Below are 24,385 nucleotides of genomic sequence, written 5' to 3' on the forward strand. Positions count from 1 at the left end.
AACACTGATTGCCATATGGATCCATGAGGGGCACCACTTGCCATTGATGTCCATCAGGACTCTGAGCCATTGACCCTGGTTGACCTTGTTTGCATCTTCTCAAGCAAGTACATAATCGTATATGGCTAGACAGAGATCAAATACCTAGACTAAATAATATAGCCACACGAGTATAAAAGTTTAATCTATGCTACAGGAAAGAAAGTGTCTATCTGTACATTTATATTCAGATATTCTTGTGCCCTGAGTTCTTCAGTAGTCAAGTAGTCTTCATAGGAGAGTATCAATATCATCCACTTGGAGTCACTTTCAGAGAGAACATAATTGTGCAAAAATAGATTTCTGATATTGATGAAAAGCTTGAAGTCAATAGTATAATTTCTTCTCAAAAGATTTTCACTTAACAAATTGCTGCTTACTATTTATATTGTGGCCATGTTATCATTTCAATCATGCCAAAACTCTGTCCTGCAAGCCAAGGTACAAGCCTACAAAAACCCCTCAGTCCTTGCTTGGAAGGATTTAACAGACATATATTCTATCTGGGTTTAATAGGATATGACAAAGATGACTGATGAAGCTGAGGCATGAAGAGCAATAGAGAAAGAAATATAAAGTCATAGAATCATAGAATCATAGAATTTTAGGGGTGGAATGGACCTTACAGATCATCTAGTCACAACCCCCTGCCATGGGCAGGGACACCTCCCCACTAGACCTGGATGTTCAAGGCCTCATCCAGCCTGGCTTTGAACACTGCCAGGGTCAGGGCAGCCACCACTTCCCTGGGCAAGCTGTTCCAGTGTTTGACCACCCTTAGTGTAAAAAACTTTTTTCTAATATCTAACCTAAACTTCCCCTCCTTCAGTTTGAACACGTTACCCCCTTGTCCTATCATTGCAGTTCCTAACAAAGAGTCCCTCTCCAGCTCCCCTGTAGGCCCTTCAGATACTGAAAAGTTGCAAAGAGGTCTCGATGCAGTCTTCTGTTCTCCAGGCTGAACAGCCCTAACTTCCTCAGCCTGTCTTCATAGGGAAATTGCTCCAGTTCTCTTATCAACTTCATGGCCACCTCTGGACTTGCTCCAACAGTTCCATGTCCTACTTGTACTGAGGGCACCAGAACTGCACACAGTATTCCAGGTAGGATCTCATGAAAGCAGAGTAGAGGGAGAGAGTCACCTCTTTCAACCTGCTGGCCACACTCCTTTTGATGCAGCCCAGAATTCAGTTGGCTTTCTGGGCTGCAAGTACACACTGATTCCTCATTGTAAGTTTCTCATCCACTGCCTCTTCCAAGTCTTGTTGCTGGTCTCAATTACTTCCAATCTGTGGATGTGTCTGGGATTGCCCACATGTAGGACCTTGCCCTTCATTTTGTTGAACTCCATGAGGTTTGCATCAGCCCACCTCTCAGGCCTGTCAAGGTCCCTCTGGATGGCTCATCTCTTCCCTCCAGCATGTCAACTGCCCCACAAGTCAAGAGAAATAATGGTGTTGCTTCTGGTGACTTCATAAGTAACCTAGCCTGTATCCTTTTGCTTTCCCATCCACATCAGATTTACCTTTCTGTTGACATACTGGCAGATCAAACTGTTTAATTTTCTATTTAAGCACAATTATAACAATTATATTCTTATAATTTATATGTAATTCTGGATCCCTTGTTCTTTTAAAGTAATGCTGAACTTCTGACTCAGTTTTTTTGTACTTCTTAAATATCAGGGTAGTAGCGAGTGATTGGACCACACAAATGTCTGCATATATGTCAGACTGACAAGGAGCATATTATCTTAAATACATGTAGTGCACTATAGGAAGATACTGCTTTGCTAGGGACTACATTTTCCAGAGATTATCGAATCTTGTCTTACTGATCCTTCTGAAGGAGTCAATTTGGACAGCATTTTTTTGTTTTCTTACTTTTCCCTCAATTGATCATTAGCTTTTCATTTATGGAAGTTAAAACGTTGGGAGGAGTCTTGTGAGAAAGGAATCTTGTGCCTAAAGCATCATTTACTACATTATGGAAGTAGGAATACAACTTGTAAGGACACATATGAGTCTATTTTCTTGTATTTCTGTTTATGACAATACTCAACAATCAGTGCCAGGCTAAACTCATGCATTTTTCTTCTAAATGCATTCCTCAATGAAGTAAATCCAAAAGGCTGTTATAATGGATTGACTGATGATTGGTAGAAATAAGTCAATTCATACTATACACTTTCAGAAGAAAGTGACATAACTGCCATTATTTGCACTTTAAATGCAGGAGACTCTGTCCCCCTACAGCTTGATCTGTTTTTGTAATCTGACCATTACTACAAAGTGTATGAACTAGAATTCAGTAAAAGTTTGCATTTTCAAATACTATAGGCTTACAAATCTAATTGCAGTTAACATAGGGGCTTGCCCAGAGTTGCACGTTCTTCCAGCAATAGTTTGGCTCAGGAAATATCACTTGAAATTTTCATGGCATTTCAAGGCACCGGTAAATCTTTACCATTCCATCAAAAAATATGCCATGACAAAGAAAGAATTCTAACATACAGCTAAAAACTTAGCTTGAGGAACCTCACACAGCTAGACCACAGGTAGAGGATAGGATGCTCATAATGATCGTAACATCTCTGGGTGACAGCCATATGGTGCTCAGACATCTGGTGAAGAAGGGTTGCACCCACTCATTTGGTAGCACAGTTTTTGGTAGAAATCATGTTGTCTTTGGTAAATTTCCAAGCCTGTGCCTTACTCTTCCAAGGAAAGTACATTTAGTTGGCTCACAGAATTAGTTTCTGAAGGAGTTTTCCATTCAAAAGGGCAAGGTTGGTATTTCCTCTGTAACTTGAGGCTGTAAGCACTGTACATGATACACAGATAGATGCTGTGAAATAGATCTGAAAATTTAACTTCTTTCTTAGTATGAGGGTGTTACCTGACACATGTGTGGTTCTATACTTTATGTCTTTCTGGTATAGTATTATAAGGCTTCATATGCAAGTGAAATAATGTATGAAATATATGTTCTCTTAAAGTTACTACTGAAAAAACCCCATGGTGAATCAGTTTCCTGGCATGTTTAGGTCTTGGGTGTCTCTTATGGAACAGATTTCATTTCCTTCAGTACAAACTCAAAAGCAGACCAAAGACAGTAGCGGAAGTATCATTTGTAGCATCCATAAGGAGAAGCTGCAGAAAACTGTAAGCTCTTCAACTTTGCTTTTACTCCCACTAAGCCTTCTGCTGACTCTTCTTTCTTCCAGTTTGGAGGAGTGGAGGTCACCTATGTTCTCTCACAAATTGCCACATGATGTGAAAGGATCCTCTGCTTTCTCAGACTAATTGCAGGAAGCTAATGTATCATTAGTCATCTAAATTTCATGTATTAAGATAAAGAAGTTCATATTGTGCAAAAGAAATACCAAATACTGTAGCAATAAAAAATTAAACCTGTCAAACAGTGTGCCAATTTACTAGATGCATCGATTTTAATAGCTGCATCTGCTTTTCATTACAACTGATGACTACAGCTGCTGTAATCCACACCACTCCTATACCTCCACCTACAGATAATTACCCTGTGCATTGCTGACTCCTGGCAGTTTCTCTACTGTGCCTGGTTCTCTAACACCATTGGAACTGTTTCTCTTCCATCTGTTTCTGAATGTTGCCTACTCTAATAGCCCTGATTAGAGAAGATGAGGAAACACTTGCTCAATACAGTCATGCCAGATTGTTTAAGCAATATTCTAATCATGGAAATGGGTTTGGACTACATCTTGCTCCTGCATGGCCTGAGGGCATGGTTTCTATGGCAGTTAAAGCACTGACTCTATATGCAATTAATAATGATTAGTCAGAAAGAAGAATTTGTACTGTAAAATTACATTTAGACAGAGTCAGTTCCAAGAGAGAACTACCTCCACTGGTATCTCCTCAAAGTCAATTGGCTATAAAAGCTGGTTAAGTTCTTACGAATTCCACCATCCTGGTGAAATAGATATTCTGAGTTAAACTGAAAAACTAGTACTGAAAAAGTAATATTCTGTAGTGTTTACTTCTTTGCCCACCACCCAAGTTTGCATTGCCTTTTTATTAGAAACAGCAACATGCTCCAAACTTCTTCTCTCTTTTCGTCTCAAATCAGGCAGTCTGCATCGGGCACTCCTTTTCATTTGTCTGGTAACAGGCCCCTGAGATAGCACATCTCAGTGCAGGAAAAAAGTTGTCTGTGTCTAAATGTCATATGGTTTTAAGTTTCTCCCTGAATCAGATCATTATTTCCCATTCTTACAACTATGCTGATGCATACATAGTTGTATATACTAAGCTGTGAAAGACAGTAGATTGTTCGCAACATAGATTTGCCATCATTAAACTAAGCATTTCTGAAAACATGGCAAGTCTATAGAGCACTCAACTCTTCTTTGATACTCCTACTATATTGAGATACTAAATATACCTTTGATAATATTAATTTTCAGTCAGAAAGAGTGAACACTCTTGTAATTTGCTGATCTCACCTTCTGTATCATAAATCAGGAAAGATATTTCACCTCAAGTAGTAAAGAACAGTAGTGTAAGTCATTATGTTTGACAAAATAGTTTTTTATCTCAATGGAAACTGGTATAAATGGTGCTGTTCCAGTCTCTTGTAACGCTAACTTGAAGCCTTGGAAATGTACATGGTCTTTGATGGAGAAAAGTGGCTCAAAATCCAAACCCTTCCAAACCAAGGTAGGTTCTTGATGACACCAGAAGGCATCCAGCAGAGCAGCTTGAGTCCTTGTTTTTTAGACCCAACATGGTTTATGAATACAGCTATTCATACAGAAAAGCCTCTGCCAGGTAATATATGAGTAAAGCATCGTTCCAAGAATGGGAACAAGTTGCGGCAGTTTACATGCCAAATTTTCAGTGCAGTGAAGGTTACTGGGTTTACCACCAAAACACTCCTTGCTTACATTGTCAGTCTGTGATGTGTGTTTCTTTTCATCTGGTACATTTCAGACATTGATTAGTCTTAAAAAGTACTTTTTTAATATTTTAGCATTTCTAAAATGATGTATTCTATCACTTTTACAGTGACTCCTGTGTCTCTCATTGGAACAATATTTAGCATTATTTCTCAATGTGAAAAAGAGAGAAGACAAAAAATTACTGGTCCAGAGGTTCTTTCTCTAAAGCACAGATATATTTTCATCCACTGGAAGAAAATATGAAAGTAAATAAACAGGTTGCTTTGCAGCCATGTACTACATGAAGATATAAAGGTTTAACAGATATAGACATCCATATGCAAGGTCTTCAAGGAGAAATTGTACCAGCAGCACACAGTGGATACTGTAAGAAGAAATTACAAGTGCTTGTAATGGGTGACCATCTGTTAAGGAGCGCTGAGGTGCCCATCTGCTGGCCTGACAGGGAGTCATAAAAGGTACGCTGTCTTCCAGGATCTGAGGCTGGAGATGTTACTGAGAAGGTGCCACAACTTATCAAGAGCATAAACTACTATCCATGCTACTCTTTCATGTAAGCATGAGTCATAGAATCAACTGGGTTGGATGCCCTCCAGCAGATCAATAGTCCCACCCAACTTTGTGTTGCCTGGAAATTTACTGAGAGTGCACTCAATCCCCATGTCCAGATCATCAATAAGATGTTAAACAGGACTAGCCCCAAAACTGAGCCCTGGGGAGCACTGCTAATGACCAACCACCAACCAGATTTAGCTCCATTCACCACTACTGTCTTGAACAGTTTTTGTCTGCCATGACCCTCAGCTCCTCCACAGAGCTGCTTTCCAGCAGGTCAGCCCCCAGCATGGGGTGCATGCATCGGGTTATTCTTACCCACATGCAGGACCCTGAATTTGCCTTTGTTGAACTTCATTAGGTTCCTCTGCATTCAACTCTCCCGTCTGTCCAGGTCTTGCTGAATGGCAGCACACATTTCAGTATCACAGCAATATCACAACAATATCAACCACTCCTCCCTGTTTTCTATCACCAGCAAACTTGGTGAGGGTAGACTGTCCCTTCATTCAGGTCACTGGTGAATAAGTTGAACAAGACTGGACGCAGTTCTGACTCCTGGGGAACACTACTTGCTACAGGCTTCCAGCTAGACTCTGTGCCACTGATCACACCCCTCTGAGCTCTGCCATTCAGCCAGCTCTCAATCCCCTCATTGTTAATCCACAGTTCCTGGGCTTTCTATGAGAATGTTATGGGAGACAGTGTTAAAGGCCTTGCTGAAGTCCAGGAAGACAACATCCATTGCTTTCCCCTCATCTACCCAGCTAGTCATTCCTTAATACAAGGCTATCAGATTCTTCCTGCTTCTTCCCTATGGTGTGTGCATTGGTCTACAGGCATTCCAGAGAGGTACTCAAACATGCAGATTTCCCAGAAGGGGTGCAAGAGGATTACCACAGTCATACAACACCCCCCCTTGAGATGGCTGGCCTTCTGGTTCTTATCTAGGGAGGCAGCCAGGGAAAAGTTTTTGCTGTTCTGGTTGGCCTGATTTGTTTTCTAGTCAGAGGCAATGGTGTGAGCATTGCCATTTTGGATCCCACTCCCAAGGTCCTTCAGTTTAAAGCCCATCTTGATATGTTGGCCAGCCTGCAGTGAAAGACTCCCTTGCCTCTTCTAGATCAGTGGATCCCAACCCTCTCTAACAGGCTGTAGTCATGAAAGATTGTCCTGTTGCCATAAGGACCAAAGCCCTCATGAGAGCTCCAGCTGTGAAACCAGGAGTTGATTTCATATATATATGTCTATTTCTGGCTGCACTCTTTTGTCTCTGGTAAAAATCAAAGAAAACTTGGGCACCAATATTTTTCACTTGCACCCCTAGAATTTTATAGTCTTTCTTGATTTTGCCCAGATTCTGGTTTGCATTGTCGTTCATAGTGGATGATGTGGTGGTTGGTGGCTGTCTTGGGCATAATGACCATGAAATGTTAAGAGTTTTCAGTACTGGGTAAAAAAACCGTGGGACACCAGCAGAATTTCCACCTTGGACTTCTGGCAGGTAGCCTTTGGCCTGTTTAGGAGATTGATTGACAGAGTCACTTGGGAATCAGTTCAGAAGGGCAAAGAAGTCCTGGAAGGCTGGATGTGTTGAAAAATAATTGTTAAATATACAAGATTAGGCTATCCCCTATGTAGAAAGAACAGTCATTGAGGAAAAAGACCTGTCTGCTTAAATAGAGAACCTAGACTGGAACTTAGGGGGGAAAAAATCCATTGTCTCTGGAAGGAGGGTCAGGTTGCTTGGGAGGACTATAAGGATGTTGCAAGGTCACATAGGGGGAAGCCTAGGAGGGCCAAAGCCCAACTAGAACTTGATTTGGCCACTAGTTAAAGACAAAAAAATAATTCTATAAATACATTGGCAGCAAAAGCAGAGTCAAGGAGGGTGTCCATCATTTGCTGATGCACAGAGTAGTGTAGTGACAGGGGATGAAGAAAAGGTGGAGGGACTTAAGGCCTTCTTTGCCTCAGTCTTTAATATCAAGACTGGTTGCCCTCAGGATACCCAGCTTCTAAATCTGGAGGTTGGTGATAAGAAGATGAGTGAAGCCCCCATAATCCAGGAGGAGATGCTTAGTGACCTACTCTGCTCTGGTGAAAGCAAATTGAGAGTGCTATTCTGGGCTCCTCAGTTTAAGAATACAAGCAACTACTGGACAGGGTCCAGTGGAGGGCTAGGAAGATGATTAGGGGACTGGCACATCGGTCTTATTAGGAAAGGCTGAGGCAGCTGGACCTGTTTAGCCTGGTGAAGAGATGACTGAGAAAGGATCTTATCAATGAATGCACATATCTTAAGGGGATATCTTTCAAGAGGCCGGGCCAGACTCTTTTCAGTCATAACTTAGACCTACCTAACACAAAGATTTTTACATGCCTGGAGCTGTTTTCTTCTACTAGGGATGAATTCAACTGCCAAACCAAAGGCATCTACCACTATTCAGGCTTTTAGATAAAACAGAATCTACACAAGACCTGTGCTGCTCTGGACCAGCACCTGGCAGCCTGATTACATACCTTAAATGGCACTGGTTGTCTGTGCAGAGGAAATGAACCACACCCTGATTCCCTTGGAAGAAGAGGGCTTACCCTTGTCTAGCTGGATTCCTCGAACAGGTCCCTCCCTACCTCTGGAGAAGAGAGGTAGACTACCTGGCATTTCTGACATTTCAGAGTTCATATACTGCTAAGTTATAACTATCACTATGAGTAACTGTGGGGGTTTGTCAGAATATCTGATTTGTGGATTCAGCTATGAGTGTAAATCTTAAACTAGTGCAGCTTATTTAGTTGCAATCACAGGCTGTTCCAGCCACAGGTAAACTGGTCTGCTAAATTGGTAACATACCTTGGTCAGTTCTGGGTGCAGCATGTCCTATCTCTCCATCTGGAAATTTAACTCCATGCTTCTGTTTTAAATACATACATATCAATCAATGAAAACACCGATCACATTAAGCATTGTTTCTATTCTAAGGAAAGTGACATCCTACTTTATTCAATGAGAAATATTTCATTTCTCCTAATAAAACCTCTATTTTCCACTTAGAAAATGAACTATCTGCAATAAAACACGTGTCCAGGCAGATCAAAGACAATACATTTATTAAACTTCGAGAAAAACAAACAAAACACTGACATAGAGAAAGTTAAATAGAAACTGAAAGACACATCTTCTGACCGGCATATCATGGCTTATGTGACCAGTAGAGTACCAAAATGACATTCTGAGTTTGACTGAGGTATTTAACTATTTTTGGCAATAGAAACAGAGTAAGAAACTTCTTTCAAACACACACATAGGCATTACTTGCATTAGTGTCTATCATCTATGAAATTTTATATGAAACTAAATAATGTAGCTGTTAGAAAAATATAGCAGCAAATTAGCAGAATATCTAATGCACATTTACCATAAAGTACGTGCTAAACTTAAAAATCCCACCCAATCGGGCCCAGTCCTGTAGCGCTTGGTCACAAAAAGAGCATCAGTGAGTTCAGTTGGAGACATCATAAGCAAGACCTGCATTTGCTGCGCATCATACACTTCTGTTCAGGTCAGAGTAAAGAAATGAATGTCCCTATCCACTTTCCAAGAAGAACCCTGCTGTGATGAAACCATGGCCCACGAAGGTAACTCCTGAAACAATAACAGTTCATTGCAAAGCTCAGTTAGGCTCTTAACATACATAAGAACAAAGAGAGCTTTCCCACTGAGTTTCAGTTCTCTCTCCTCTCCTTCTGAAAGTCTGCCTAACATGGTCAGAAGAGATGCTGTTAGACTGGAAAAATGAAAACCACATTTGAGCAATACTGCACTCAATCCCCTTGTCCACTGAAGTATTTAAATCCTGTTATGTCCTTAAATAGGAACTGCTGGCAAACTCCTGAAGTCCTTAATTTCTTTTTTATACCAACACTTTATGTGGCACAAACTAATAAATGCAGTGATACCTTTGGCTGTAAAAGGGCTTCAGAAGTTGGTCAAATGTGAAGAGACTCTGCTGCTAAGTCACCAGAGCTTATTTATGTGTTCTCAAAAATTTTCAGTGAAAGTATAGTTGCACAGTGTTTCATACTGTGGTAAACAAAATTTTTGCTTATAAAAAGTGTATTATTATTAGCAATAAGTAGAATCTGATAAAGAACAGAATAATTTGCCCAAATATTTTGTATATTTTAAAGTTTTATACATAACTTTAAATTGCATGTATATTTCTATACTAGTTACCGTAAGAAAGTAATAGAATCAGTTACTTTAAGTTTCTACAAGATTTCAAAATTTCTCTACAGGCTTCTTTGGAGGTATAAAATGGCTCTGTAAAAATCTAATTTTTCTTTTTGCTGTGAACAAAACTTTTATAAAACGGAGAACTCCTTTTTAAGATTGCAGCAATTACATTCCTTAAATGGGTCATCATAATTGAACTACAGTGTGTCATGTAATAGAAAACATTTATGGTTTTATGATTAAAATATTAAAATATATTTTATCAATTTATATAAATCAAAATAGATGTGTTATTTAGTCCAGCTACTTTTGGTTTTTCACCTATATTATCAGTTCCCAATTATTGATATAAAGATCTCTGCCAACAGCACAGTTTTTATTAAATTCTTAGACTTTAAACCACCTGATTTTTAGCTTTATCAAAATGCATGATTTACTGCATATTAAACATAGTATTTTCAATGTTTAGTATCACAAAAATCAACACCCACGAGAACAAGACACAACAGCCTCAAGACAAATTCATCGATAATATTTACAGAACACAATAGGAATATTTCGATGTATATTTTATGTTGCAACATCTCAGGTAAAATTCTAAGAACCACAATAAACTTTTAGACTTCATTTTGGTTTCAGCATACAAACCCAACCTGACTCCGCTGTGAAATACTGCACCACACCTATTCAGAAAAGAGCTACGGCATGATTTTGTTCAGCTGGTCTGTGCTCACGTAGCCACAAGACACGTTGAATTCCTTGTCTGGCACGGGCAGCGCAGTTGCATTCAGCACAAGGCCTTGTGGAGAGTGAACGATGTGAATAGACGTGTAGTCTGGGACAGGCATCTCTGAACTTGGGGTTTCAGCTGTTGAAGCTCCAAGATTGACGCCAGCAGTGGTAAGGCTCTCTGTGGTGAAGTAAGCATCTTCGTTACAGCTTTGTTCCTGAACATGTGGCTCATCCTCTTCATGGGAAGTCACAGCAATACATTTTTTCACATCTGCCTCACAGAAATAGGCATTGTCCATGGTGAAGTTTTGTTCTGTGCAGCCTTCACGCTGTGCTCTCCCAGCCTTGGATTTCTGCCCCGGTGAAAGTACCACACTGCCTGCTGGAGTAATATCACTGACTTGTGCATAAAAGTCAGTATTTGTCAATGAATTCTGGTTACTCATCTGGGTATGGACTGATGGACTAGGAGAGTCAATGCTGCCTGCAAGGGGTGGCCACGGCTGGCTGTTTTCAGACTGGGTATTCATATGTTGGGTGTCTGTGTTGGCAAGGCTTGGAAGGGACTCATCATTATCTTTTTTATCAAGGCACAGGAGATCCTCTTCTTTTTCAGTAACCTTTTTGAACTGATCAATATCAGAGATGGCATCACATGTGTCACTTGCACTGAAATCTGTCTCTGGAATATCTGGTTCACAACAACTGGCCCGTCCAGAATCATCATCCTTTGCTCCAAAGCAACTGTGAGATTTCAGATGATCTTCACTCAGGAGCCTGTCAGTATCTGAGACTCTGTTCTTTTCTTCAGGGTCTTCTATGTCCAACTCAATAAACTCAACCCACAAGTCATCATTGTATAGTTGTGTCTTGTAGTTGTCATGGCTGGCTAAGATGGAATTCACTTCATCTAACTTTCCTTTCTATAAAGGAAGAAAAAAAGAATGTTATACGGGAAATAATAAAATGATGCAAACTCACAAAAAAGTTACTGTTGCTGATGTAACAATTGCATGGGGCATTAAAATTATTTAATTCAAACTAATTCTGTGGCAACTCCCCCCATGTCATAATTTTCTTCTACAATTTTTTTTTGCCTGGGACAATTGTCCACTGTTGCTTCTACAAAGATTCTCACTGTAGATTATAGAGCAAAATATTACCTTCAAAAGATCTGAGTCAATCCCTTTAATCTTCGGAACTGGCACAGGAGGAAAAATAAGCATTTTTAACCTGGAAAAAAAATTATAGCTTTTAATTGACAGTGGTCCTTTTAGAGGAAGTTAGAAAGAAGCCTTATATTGCATTTATATTTAATTACTTCAAAGCCTAAATGTTTGAATATTCAAACAATCTTGAAGAAAAGAATGATGGTTTTCTCTCATTGCAAATAAAAAAAAGTTTTCTGCAATCCTCCTTGTTAAAATCACTTACTTTTATGCAGGAGTGCACTTTGGAGTCTGGTCTTTGATAATTCAATGTTATATACAAAGTAAGCAAATTTCTAAGGCTCTCTCAATAGCTTCCCTTTATACATGCTTTTCAATGGAGCCTGATACAAATCTCAGTGTGCAGAGTGACCTTCCCAAAATTATCTTTTCAGGGACACAGTAGCCTTGCATAAGCCAAATAAATTTACGTAGGGGAATAGAAAATGGGGGTTGGTGAAAAGAGTGAATTACTTCAGAACTAATAAATAAAATAGAAAAACCACTGCAAAACTTTATGCTAGCATTTTGCCACCTCTATGACATTTCTCTTTTCAGAATTATTAATGTAACAAGTAAAATACAATAAAGGCAGGGTGTTACACTTGTAGAGAAAGGACTAGTAACTTGCTTATATATTTGCATATTGTGGAAATACATATTATTCTATGTGGAAATGTTAGATACAAATTCAAGTACTAGTTTTGTTGCATTGTTAGTGACCTTGGTGAGGTCTAGAGAAGGCCACAGGAGTCTCAGAGAGTGGTAGACAGAAATTTAGGCACCTTACACATAACTATGGCAGGTCCTATTTCCCCAACTGCTTTTGTTTTTGGGCAGACTCTCAATGATCTGCCCAGCAAGCCTAATGAGAGCCAGAAATCCAGTAATTTTCCACCTAGTCCCTGGAGAGGCAGTGTTAGCTGTGCACTGGCTGGGCTCTCAGGGTACCATTTAAGACTTGTGCTTACAGTTGAATCCACAAATCAGCTCTTCTGACAGGAGCGGGCACTGCTTTTAATGAAACAGACAAAGGATTTGTCTGCTGTCTGGGGAGATTGTTCAGGAGGAGAAGGACAGTCTGCTCCTTTCTTAGCCTAGCATAATTCAAGCTCTCGTCTCTCAACTTTAATGACCTATACCTATGGCATCTGTTCTAGAGAGCCTTGTTCAGATCCCATGAAGTCAGAGCTGAGGAAAATATGAATTGGTGTCTTTTCAGAATCAGGAGGAAACTGAGTCTGGTTATTTCACATTATAGAAAACCTATGCAGCCTGCCTCTCTGCAGAATACATTGCCATTCCACCACCATATGCTTCAGTTTGAAGGAAAGGGCTCACAGGTCCAGAAAAGCTTTCCAGATGAAGGCTCCTCAGTAGAGAAAAGCCTCCTCCAACAGTCATGATTACTATGGAAGAGACTAATAAACTCTGATCAGAGACCTGCTTCAGCCCTCAGGATCTTCTGTGACCAAGCTACTCCTTGCTCAGTGTGCTAACCTTAGTAGGCTCCTGTCCCATGTGTTTGCTGTTCTTGCCCCATTCTGACACAGCAAGCTTTTGTGATTAATTACATCAGGAGCCTTGCTCTTAAATCTGGGATTGGCATGACAGGGAGTTCCACCAAAGCATAGTGCTACTTGCCTAAATAATTTTTTTAGATCTGCACCACATTGTTTTCATTTCAATTACTTGTCCTTATGCTGGTATGTGCAAAACACCTCAGTGTTCATTTTCAAAGTGTATAACAAGACCATTCACAACATGCATGTGTGCACTAGGTCTTGACCATGGTGTTCCTTCATAGTGTAGAAAAGTACTGGTATGGTGTCCAGGCTGAATTCTGCCAAAACTTGTCCCTGAACACACATATTAGGGGATTAATTCACTTTGAGAACATTTTGTCATTTTTATATATGTTTTATTTTTATGAATGACACCATTTTATAATTTTTAGAAACAACCAAATTCTATGCTTTGTTTCATTTTAATCCTGTCATTTATAGGACATGCAGTCTATCCACAGAGACCAAATATTCCCCTGTGAGTCAAGTGCTTTCCCTAGGCTTGATGAATATGTGGAGATTAGTGGAACGGCCTAAGAACAAAACCAAATATATAGACATAGGTTTGTGTGAAACTTTTGAACTGCATTTGGGTAAAAAATAGAACTTACAAAATTTGGATGGACTAATAAAATGGTCCTCTTCAAAGCTCAAGTAAATTAGCTATTGTAAATACTGTAGAACAAAATGTTATGTAATGCAAGAGGAAAAGGAGCTGTCAACATAATCAGATTCTCACTGCTGAAGGCTCCACACACACAAATGCCAGTGTCCATGTAGCTTACAAGAATGGATAATATTCAAAATAGTTTCTAGTCCCCCAGATTTGAAATAAGTGAAGAAAATTTTTTTTTAAAGCTACAGGTACATAAAATGGGACAAATAAAAACTCTCTACCTTGGTTGTTTAGACAGCACGATTAAGATCACTGTTATGGCCAGCCCACATGCTCCGAAGGTAACTACTAAGAACCATGGAAACTCAGTTTCTGAAACAACAGAACAAAAATGTGTTAGCAGGAATCTGCATCCCTGTTGCATCTTTAATTTCAGCCTTCTCTTCTACCATGTGAGAATTTCAAAGCGGTAAAAACTGATGGAATTTTTTGTTACTTAAGAACTTGAACTTCAAAGGTTCTGTGTTAAGCAGAGAAAAAAATGTATGTTTGTTCTCCATAGTTTGCATACTTCATTAATGAGTCTGCTGAGACTCCTTGCAAAAATGGACTGATTTTAAAAATATAAACAAGATCTTAGTACAGGCAATATATGTAGCAAAATCAGCAATGAGGAACATTCTGCCTGTTTGGAACATGCTATCAGTAGTCCTGATGGCATAAAATGCCACAAACCATGTTACTGCTTGATCATCCAAGCTGAGAGAACATTACTAATAGCACAATAAACCATAGGCAAACGATTCTTCTGTCACAAAAAATAAAGTATGGTGGTGGCAAAAAGCACACCAGGTCTCTTTCTAAAAGTCAAAAATTAATAATCAACTGCAAAAAAATCTCCCTTTAATTTACCTTGCAGGTGGCTACAAAAAATTTAGAAATCAATTTAGTGGGAATGAAGAAGAATGCTGATAAATGAAATGTCTTATCTTTTAAATACTAGCAATCATAATTAAGCTGTAGAATACAAAGCATAGGGAAATTTATTATGGTTTTAGTCTTAGATTTTTCTCATTTGCTCTGAAGTTCTCCACACAAACTTCACTGATTTTTCTGGGGCCAATGAATGCTGGACAAAAAGGTTTAGAATTCCATACATGATCATAAATGATGTTTCAGCAGAAAAAAAGAAAATCAAAAATTCATGTATAAATTTGAGCCCTGTGTTCCCAGCTCAAATTTTGGCTAGACATGCTTTCAGGCATGATTAGAGTCCTATATGTATATGGCTGTGTTAATCAGGTCTCTATTTTAATGGAGAAACAGTAACTCCATGTCACATCAGTGAGACCAGGTGCTTCAAAAGGTTAGCATATTGCATTAGAATGTAATTACCTTTTTATTTACAATGCATGGAAAATCTGAAATTTAATTGTGTTCCCTAAAGGTGATATACAAAAAAGAAAGGCAAAAAAAAAATTCTCGGTCAAATCAGCTCAGTGCTGCTGTGTGCTATGTGTGGATATACATCACCTTGGAGAGTCTGGGTTGCAATGACAGAAGAAAACTGTGGTTGTAGGATGGTCTTAGATTTTCATAGTATTTTAATTGTGTTCATATGTAAACTAAGACAACTTAATGCAGATGAGGCTAATAAAGTAATACCACATGTACAATACATTAGCTGTTCCTGTAAATTATGAATAAAAACTAGTAATAGGAAGAGTTAAAAAGCAGTATCTAGCAAGGTGAGGGAAGATAAGAGTTATGGGTTGTTTTATTTAACACCTTCCCTAATATCCTGGAAAGAGAATTGAAGCAGCCTGTTGAAATAAAATAAGTTCCTGAAAACCTCATATTTTGAATAGTTAATTTAATAGCTCAGACCTGAAAATACTTTAGGAAAATGCACTGTCTCATTCTTTCAACAGAAAAAATGTGGTGCTCAATGGCTGTTTCTTCTCCTGCCTTTAACAGCACTTTAAAACAAGTAAAAGGCAGAAGCAAGAATCAGAAAAACACTCACTGTCCTCAACAGCATCAGGATGATCAGAAAAGCACATCATTCTGGTGACAAACTTAGCCAGCAGTATAACACTTTAACAGAAAATAATGGCTTTTCCCTTTCCTACTGAAGTGCTCATTTTGGGTGATGAAGTAAGAGATTTATCTGTGTTTCAGGCAGTGCAGTGGCAGTTAAGATGTGTAACAGCAGTTATTTCTGATTCTTAAAGCTATCTGTATTTTTGCTCTGTGATGAGCTGTGAAACAGTCTTGCCGAGTTTACTTCTGGACTTGTATATGGAATTTGTACCATCAATCTCACCAAAATGATTTTCATGTAGTAGGCTGAATTATCTATCTGTTCAACCATACAACATCAATGGTAAGAAGTAAAAACCACATAGACATATCCCCACTGAAAAGACAAGAATCACAGTTATAAACACACTTTGCTTGTTTACCTTCTGTACAATGAACACATCCAATGCCTGTTTGAGAAAAATATACATAAAGGATTTCACTGAACTCCCCAAATTTTTCTGAGGTACGTTGTCTTGATCGGACTCGTATCTCATAATCTCTTCCCATCTTCAGAGAGTACAGTGGAACCATTGTGGAGAGCCTGGGTTCTAACTGCAAAGACAGAGGGACTGTGATTTTTTCTGAGTTGTACTGGCAATTTTACACTGCTTATTGATTTCAGAAATAAACATTTGAAGGCATTTTTGCTACTTGGAATTTTAAGGATACCACAAGAAGAGTTCAGAGAAAATTCACACCATTTACTTTTGACTTAGAAGTCATCAGGCATTGCTGTGACTCAGGGGACCAAAAGCAGAGAATCCAAGCACTCTGTAAATACAGCCATTGAAGAAAGGCAGTTTTCCCCGGCTGCATACCATAAGTAAGCGGTGTGGACATCTTTCACTGATCTTATTGAACTGTAAATCCTTTTTTACTCTTATAACACATTACTGACTGCAAAATGCCAAAAATTTTGTTAAAATAGCATGGGAGTTTTAAAACTAGTGCAATCTCCACTGTAGAATTAATGGTTCTAACTAGATGGATTGCATGTTACAAATGTTTTTCTTTGGAGAACATTGCCTAGGCCACAAAAATCTTCAGCTATGAATTGTATATATAAAATGTAATAATGGAGACAGTGAAAGCTGCCATCAGATTGTGGGTCTTTGAGACTTCTGTATTAACTGCAACATACTTAGATACCACTGAATATCAAACTATATAGGAAGTCACATTGGAGGTCTTAAGAGGTGAAATTTCTCTCTTTTTCTATTACTCCTCTAAGAATATGTATTTTAGCTCCAACAGCCCAACAAAAGTATATAAAAATAAGGAAAATGTGTTCAGAGTAGATATCCATGTGGCATATGTTATGCTATATACCAGCAAAACTCATCATGGGCTAAGACTTGAACCACCGGAAACACAGCAGCTTTTGGGAATTTGAAGGAAGCTTCAGCATTACAGTCCTATAATCTCTGTAGCTGCATAATCTAAACTTGAGATACATTCTGTTGGTAGCTATGATCTGTGGAGTTCTCTGATCCCTCATGACTCCAGACTTCAGTGTTCTGAGAGCCAACCACTCAGATTTTGGAGGAGGCAGTGCTATCAGACAGACTGCTTTTCTTTGCTATGCTAGAGCATAAGATCATGGATCATGGTTCACCATAAAAAGAACCATTGCATTGTTGAAAGCCAGAAAGGCTTTTAACATGTAAAGAATATCCAGTCAGAAAGGGTCGGGAAGGAAATTCAATATATGCTTATTTCACGCTATTCAGCCACAAAGAAACAGTTCACTGAAGTTTTACAGGTAGGTTTACATGCACCCCAAATAATGGTGACACTTGGAAAAAGCAGTATGCAGGCTAAATTAGAGCCTTTATGAAGGACACCAGGATGGAGCAAGACATATAGACTGGGGAAAGTTCAGCATGAATTGAATAGATGAATAGGCTTTGTCATATGGATTGAATCAAGTAAAAACCGTATGAGAGAGGCATGAAAAAAAACCCTCATAAAATGCATGACAATATACAGCAAAATCATCTAAAATATATGGAAGGGAGCCTGGAAGCAGACCACTGGGTTGCTGGCCTTACTGTGTGCGGTTCGGTCAGGTCAGCATATGCTTGTGATTGCCATACTAAAGAAACACGTAACAAACATGCTGTAATGCGGAATGAGCTGTGTGATTGTGCTGCTTCATGAGTCTGGCCCTGTAAGAGGGGGCTAACACAGACTGCAGAGCAGTCACTCTGTTTCTCACTAGCCAGCTGAAGTCCTGAGACACCAAGAGTGGCCCCCTGGGGTGGGGTCAACAGAGGCAAAGTCTGGCCCAGGCACAACAGGCAACACAGCAACCAAAGCAATGTTTTCCACTAACTTTAACAGAAAAAGGCTGAGAACTGGGAGATGGGCAGTCCCGGGGTACCCTGGGTAAGCATAAGACAGGGTTGGGCACCTGTACAACACAGGGAGACACTGGCTGTATATCCAGTGCAGTGCAAGGGGATGAGTTTCACATCCCTCAGGCTTGTAAACCCTCTATCTCAGCCACAGCGATGTATGGACTCAGTGATGGTGTTTAGCTCCAGAGCGAGTACTTCATGCAACCCTGCCCTAAGTACAGCAAGAAATGGACTTTTTCCAGTAAAAATTAAAAAAGATAGTGACAGCCATCAGAGTCCTCCCTAGTTCATCCACTTTCACTGAGGACTGAGCTGTGGTCACCAATTTCATCCCATATTAGGTGGATCTGGGCCTGGGTTAGGTTTTCTTGGTGGTGGTGGTTTTTTTTTTTTGTTGGGGTTTCTTGGGGGGGATTGGGTTATTTTGTTTTGGTTTTTTGGCGGTGGTGGGTTTTTGTTTGGGGTTTTTTGGGGGGTGTTTTGTTTTGGTTTTTTGTTGTCATGGTTTGGTCTTTTTAATACGTGAACAGATCGGGCCAATCTAAAATATAGAAACTAAAAGCAAATTAGCCCTTCAAGATTCCCTGTCACACACACATCTTTGAAGCCCATAGACAGACACTCTACTATGAAGTCACCATTCTTCTCTACTGTTCAGGTGATGTGTGTTTTCATGCCTTGTTTGAAAAACAAAGCAGCCTCATAGGGGCTGTATAGCATATGGGTAGTATACAAACATAAGAGGGGACAGAATTTTAGTCCAGAGAATGTAAAGAGCAACAGTTCAAGACAGTAGGAGAGAATTTACAAAAGATACCCAGCAAGGAGCTAATAACAGTGATGATTTTTTTCCAAACTGTGAGCAAGGTTACATTTGTCTCTGTCTCATGAACACCTGCTATGTGATGGTGGAGATTTTATTATTAGGAAGTTTATCAGAAAAAATATCACTATCACTTACTGTCATAATACTTTACTAATTAATGTTTTTGTCCTCTTTCAATTCATAAATTACCGATTTTTAATCAATCAATGTATTTTAAAAAATGAATGCTACACAGGCATAATCAATTATCCCCAAACATAAAAAATGTACAAACAAATCTCAGTAAGGAGGAGATCTAGTACAATATTAAGTACAATAAATCAATTTTTGTATCAGTTATATGTATAAAGCTTTATAGTATATTTTAGCAAAGATTATCACTTGTGCAAAATACTAGTAATAGCTACACATATATAACTAGACAATGTATACTGAGACATTTATCTCTTTACTGCTTCAACACTCTTTACAGAAGATATTTGTGGCAAGGAATTCAAAGAGTGAAATTGTAGCATTGCTCAAATGCTATTATTCAGAGTTTTGCTATTGTCCTAAGCCAGACCAGGATTTTGTTCAGAAATTTGTCTTCTGTGCTCTGATAGTGTCTCAGGAAACTATGTTTATGCTCTTAAGCTGAAAGGCACAATACACAGATAATACCACATAATCCATAGTACTGTGTTTCCTGAGGCAAGCACAATGTTCAGCAATTTCTTATCTGTTTTCTGAAAGAAGAAACACTGATTTTGAAACCTTTTCTCTCCTGAGAAGAACTGTTCTCAAGGCATTCTGGAATTATTGATGGTACTGGAGTAAGAACAATGCTTTATTAGAGTATTTATAAGGCTGATATCTAAAAGTTTTTTAAAAACACATCAAAAATGTGCATTTTTAAAGAAATACCTCTACTGACACGGTTTATAAAATCTGCAGATTCTTAAGGAGTTCCTAAGGAGTATTGATTTACTGCCTAAACTTAACTCACTTCATAGGCTTTAAAATATAGAGGCTATATAGTAAGTTGAGCTTAAGCCAGTATAGAGAGACATACAGTCAAGTATTAGGAAAAATTACAGACATTATAGGCCTGTTTGGACGTAGACTTACTAATAAAGAGCAAGCTAAAGGCAAAATGCTAACATTGACAAGGATCAGAGGTGAGCAGGGGACCAAGGTCTTTCACAGCTGAAAGGCAAGCAGATTAAGATATGTTCATAACAGTATTATCTGCTTTCCTTCTGTCAGTTAACTCAGTTCATGTTAATAAGAAACCAAAAGAAGCATTTTGCTGTGAAACTGTCTTCTTGTTGCATGGAAGAAGAGTTCTCCATATGCAAAAATGTCATGGTACAGTGGCACTCAGCCTATGCATTCAGGTAAGATGGGTATAGTTCTTCCCTGGAACAGAAAAACTAACTACATGAGAAGTTGAGTGATTTTCAAAAAGAAAACTTAAAATATTTGGAGTATATGTATTTTATATTTTCACAAATTATCCATATAGTTCCACAAATTTCCCCTTGCAGTCTGGTATGAAATCTGTAGGTCTTATCTATGTTGCATAATTTTTATTTGCTTACTGTATCAAATTCTAACTCAAAGCTTTTTTTGTTTGTTTGGGGTTTTGTTTGTTTGTTTTTAAAAATGATTTATTTTTTATTCTACTGAAATTATAAATACTAAAACTTTACAGGTACCCTGAAGAAACTGCACTGATGTGGTGACATTTACCAAGGAAAATATTCCTGTTCTGACCACTAGAAAACCATGCACAGTTCAAATAGCTTCAGAAAACAATAGAGATATCTTTCATCCTTAAGAAAACTTGTGTATATCTGACTGTTTCTATACTGTCTAATCTAAGACTGAGGTTTCATGTTTTTTATTTGCCTGCATGCCAACTATCTTGACATATAAACTTACAATGTTTGCTAGGAAAATGTCAGAAAAACTATGTATTGTTTAAGAACTGAGGTATCATCTAATCAGCAATTACAAGCATGTTGTTTTTCACAGTGGTGCAGAAGTGTTAAGGACAGAACAAGCCTGCACTGTACTATGACTATGGTATAATAAATATTTGCTTCATACCTCCTTCCATTTTGTCTCATTAACTTCTTTGTACTGCAATTCATACTCCAGAGTAATCCATCCCTTCCGAACATCTGCTGTTGGTGGTGGATCCCATCTTACCTGGATATCCCCATGGATCCCAGTTTGACTAGTATTTAGCAGAGTCCAGTTAAGGTTGACAGGGGGATCAGGTAGTACTGTTTAAACAGAGTATTTGAAATAAACCAGCCAGTTTTCAATGTGAAATGGTCATTCTTACTACACACTTTTAAATTATTTCAGTACTTAAAAAGCATATTCACCATGTATTTGCTGGTTAAAATCTAATGTAAGTCAATGATGAAGTCATTGCAAGTTTGGTGACAAGAGGCACCCTGCTACTGGCAGCATACATGCTCTGCACAAATCTCACCTGAGTGACTAATAAAGAAGACTAAGAAGGCACTACTTATAAAAGTATATTTCTGAATAGCAGATTATAAAACACTGAGACATAAGCAATTCTCCATCAAAATTTAAATTTAGAGTTCTCACTAGAAACATAAACAATAATTTTAGTAACACAGAAAGACAAATATTTAGTAATTAATATAGAAGTACATTGAAAAACTGTGGTATCTGAAAAACTAATCTGAATTTGCTCAGCTGAATAAAAGAAAGCAGTGGGTATTCTAGTCACTTGTACAAATAAATTTATTGCATATGCATTGTACAATTGCACTCTGAACAATAATAACATTTGCAAAGCCCCAGACAGTCACAATTTAAATTGCCATACATATAAACTCTAGCCTAGAAATGCTAAACATCCTGATTCTCTCGATTAGTGTTGATTCGAGAAAACAAACTGGTTTGGTTCCAGAGCTTTGCAGATTCAAGGTTTTAACACCATCCTTGCCAGACAAGGAGATGTAGTATCTATTAGAAAGTACTCAGAGTGACAGCAAAGACAAGGCCATTTGAGCACAGATACTTTTGAAAGACAACTGGTATTCAGAAAAGGAAAACATGTATTTGTTTCTATCCTAAGATTTCTTCCAATGTGGGCAACATTTTCTGGTGTGGATCACATTACAGATCCCACAAAATCAAAATCAGCATGAGTAATATGAAAGCTTATAGCATCACATCTATTGTGATATTAAAATATAGTTAAGAAACATAATAGAAACATACCTATTTCATCAACACTGAAACATTTTTCATCAAATGCTTCATCTTTATGGGCAAGCTTCACACAATATGGAATCCAAACAGAGGTGTAGGACGTGTTGAAATAACAGCTATTTACTCCTGAAGTGATATAGTCAGGGCATTCTTTCCAGTCTTCATTATTACTAGAATGACAACAAAAAATGTAACATTCATGAGACAGAGGTTTACAGATCTGACAAAGTACAAATTATGGATGTTACAAGACACATTTTTGATAAGTTGTAACATTTATAGAAGTGAGAAAAACATGTCAATATTGATGGTGATTTACAATGAAACCACTATTCAAGCAACCTGTGTAACTGAGTTTAGGTCCTCATGTACTTTCAGTGCCATTTCTGAGCTTTGGATGCTGCTTCCAAAAGCATTGATCACTCACACTTGGAAAAGTGCTCAAGGGCGGATGCTGCAGGAGACCTGGCACAAACCCACCCAGGACTACAGGATGTGAAAGAAGAAAAACACAATGCTGTGAGTGAGGAAGGGCTAAATTCCATTGGATACAGAAGTTCTACAACACAAGCGTAGAACTATAAGCAAGAAACCTTTTATATTTTTTCATTCTTTGTGCAAAAATTCATAGATGTTCTTTGTAAATAGAAGAATTGCAGCAGGAAATTTCACATCCATTTCAGCTCTTAAAAAGGCAAGCTGGCAGAGTTATACAGAGTGTCATGAACTCTCAGACTGAGAGAGTCATTTTAATACAGCCAAGCTTAAACTACCTAGTAGGTTCACAAAAACATCTTCAGTTGAAGGAAAATGGGAATGACTAAATTGTTAGAAATAGTCTATCAGAAAAGTGACAGACATTTATTCAGTATTTCTGAAGTCACTTTAGAAAAACAAGTCTCATAGTGAACAAACCTGTTGTTGCTGGTTTTTTAATCTTGATACTATCCCTTGGCACAAATATAAACTGAAAAAAGATATTTTTGAAAATTACAGTCTTAGTTTGTTACAAGTAAGCACCATAAATGCATATTCTTACTAAAAGCCATTGAAACTATACAGAAGAATGATTAAGCTAATTGCATCAAGTGCAGCCTTCAGTACTGGAGTGGGTACTTAAAATCTAAAAAGGGAGATGCTGCATGAATTGAGTAAGAAGCATTTCTGCTGCTGGTCTTGTGCCCAGCTGATGAGACCAGACAGTGTTCTGAATGAAATGCAGCAACTCTGCCAGGGTCAGGACTTGATAAAGGTGTACACAGTTAGATACTACAGCTTCTATAAGCTTGCAACCTCATGGTATACAGTGCTGACAACTGCCAGCTAAATACATAGACTTAAATAGTGTATCCTCGCCCACGGCAGAGGGGTTGGAAAACAGGTGGACTTTAAGGAGTCTTCCAACCCAAACCACTCTATGATTTCTGAGAGGTCTCAAAGTGTAAGTAAGAAAGCCAGCCTGGCCACTAGGCTTAAGTTTGCTATGCAGATGTGTCAACACCAGAAGAAAGTGTCTGTGGATCAAAAAGATTGAGACTGTGTTCATCAGAGGGAACAGAAACAGACAGAATCCTCCTGTTTCTGTGAACACAAGGCCTGTTTTCCTTAAGAGCCATTAGTGGCAATGTCTATGTCCTCTTTCAGGCTGATCATTATAACAACCTGAAAATTACAAAAGCTTAAGTGGAATGTAAATCATAAGTGAACAAGGCTCAATGAAATGTAATCCCCAGTCTCAGACCAGCCTTTTCAACCTGGATCTGCACATTCAGCCTTTAATATAGCAATTGATCAATGGGAACTTTATAAAACCTCAATAAAAATTTGAAAGGGTCATATCCAAACTCCACATCTGTGCACAGATATAAGGAATCTCAGAGTCGATAGTTGGGCTGATAAAGAATAAACTGAAGTTGCCTATTAAAAAATCATTTCCTAAGCCATATAATATTCAGTTCTGGACCTAAATTCAATAAGAAT

General features: G+C 38.4%; 1 protein-coding gene across 1 annotated transcript in view; it reads right to left on the minus strand.

Annotated features, from left to right (window-relative positions):
* Positions 1 to 10,010: 10,010 nt before the first annotated feature.
* GHR (growth hormone receptor) overlaps positions 10,011 to 24,385 on the minus strand; it is a 77,907-nt gene continuing 63,532 nt past the window's right edge. Inside the window, exons 4-9 of the mRNA XM_009084823.1 lie at positions 22,415 to 22,575; positions 21,257 to 21,435; positions 16,360 to 16,531; positions 14,176 to 14,266; positions 11,669 to 11,738; positions 10,011 to 11,428 (exon numbers count right to left, since the gene is read on the minus strand). Of these exons, the coding sequence (XP_009083071.1) occupies positions 10,472 to 11,428; positions 11,669 to 11,738; positions 14,176 to 14,266; positions 16,360 to 16,531; positions 21,257 to 21,435; positions 22,415 to 22,575 (1,630 nt within the window). The 3' untranslated portion in view covers positions 10,011 to 10,471. The remainder of the gene's footprint in view (positions 11,429 to 11,668; positions 11,739 to 14,175; positions 14,267 to 16,359; positions 16,532 to 21,256; positions 21,436 to 22,414; positions 22,576 to 24,385) is intronic.

Source organism: Acanthisitta chloris, unplaced genomic scaffold (assembly GCF_000695815.1).
Source record: "Acanthisitta chloris isolate BGI_N310 unplaced genomic scaffold, ASM69581v1 scaffold11081, whole genome shotgun sequence".
NCBI lineage: Eukaryota > Metazoa > Chordata > Aves > Passeriformes > Acanthisittidae > Acanthisitta > Acanthisitta chloris.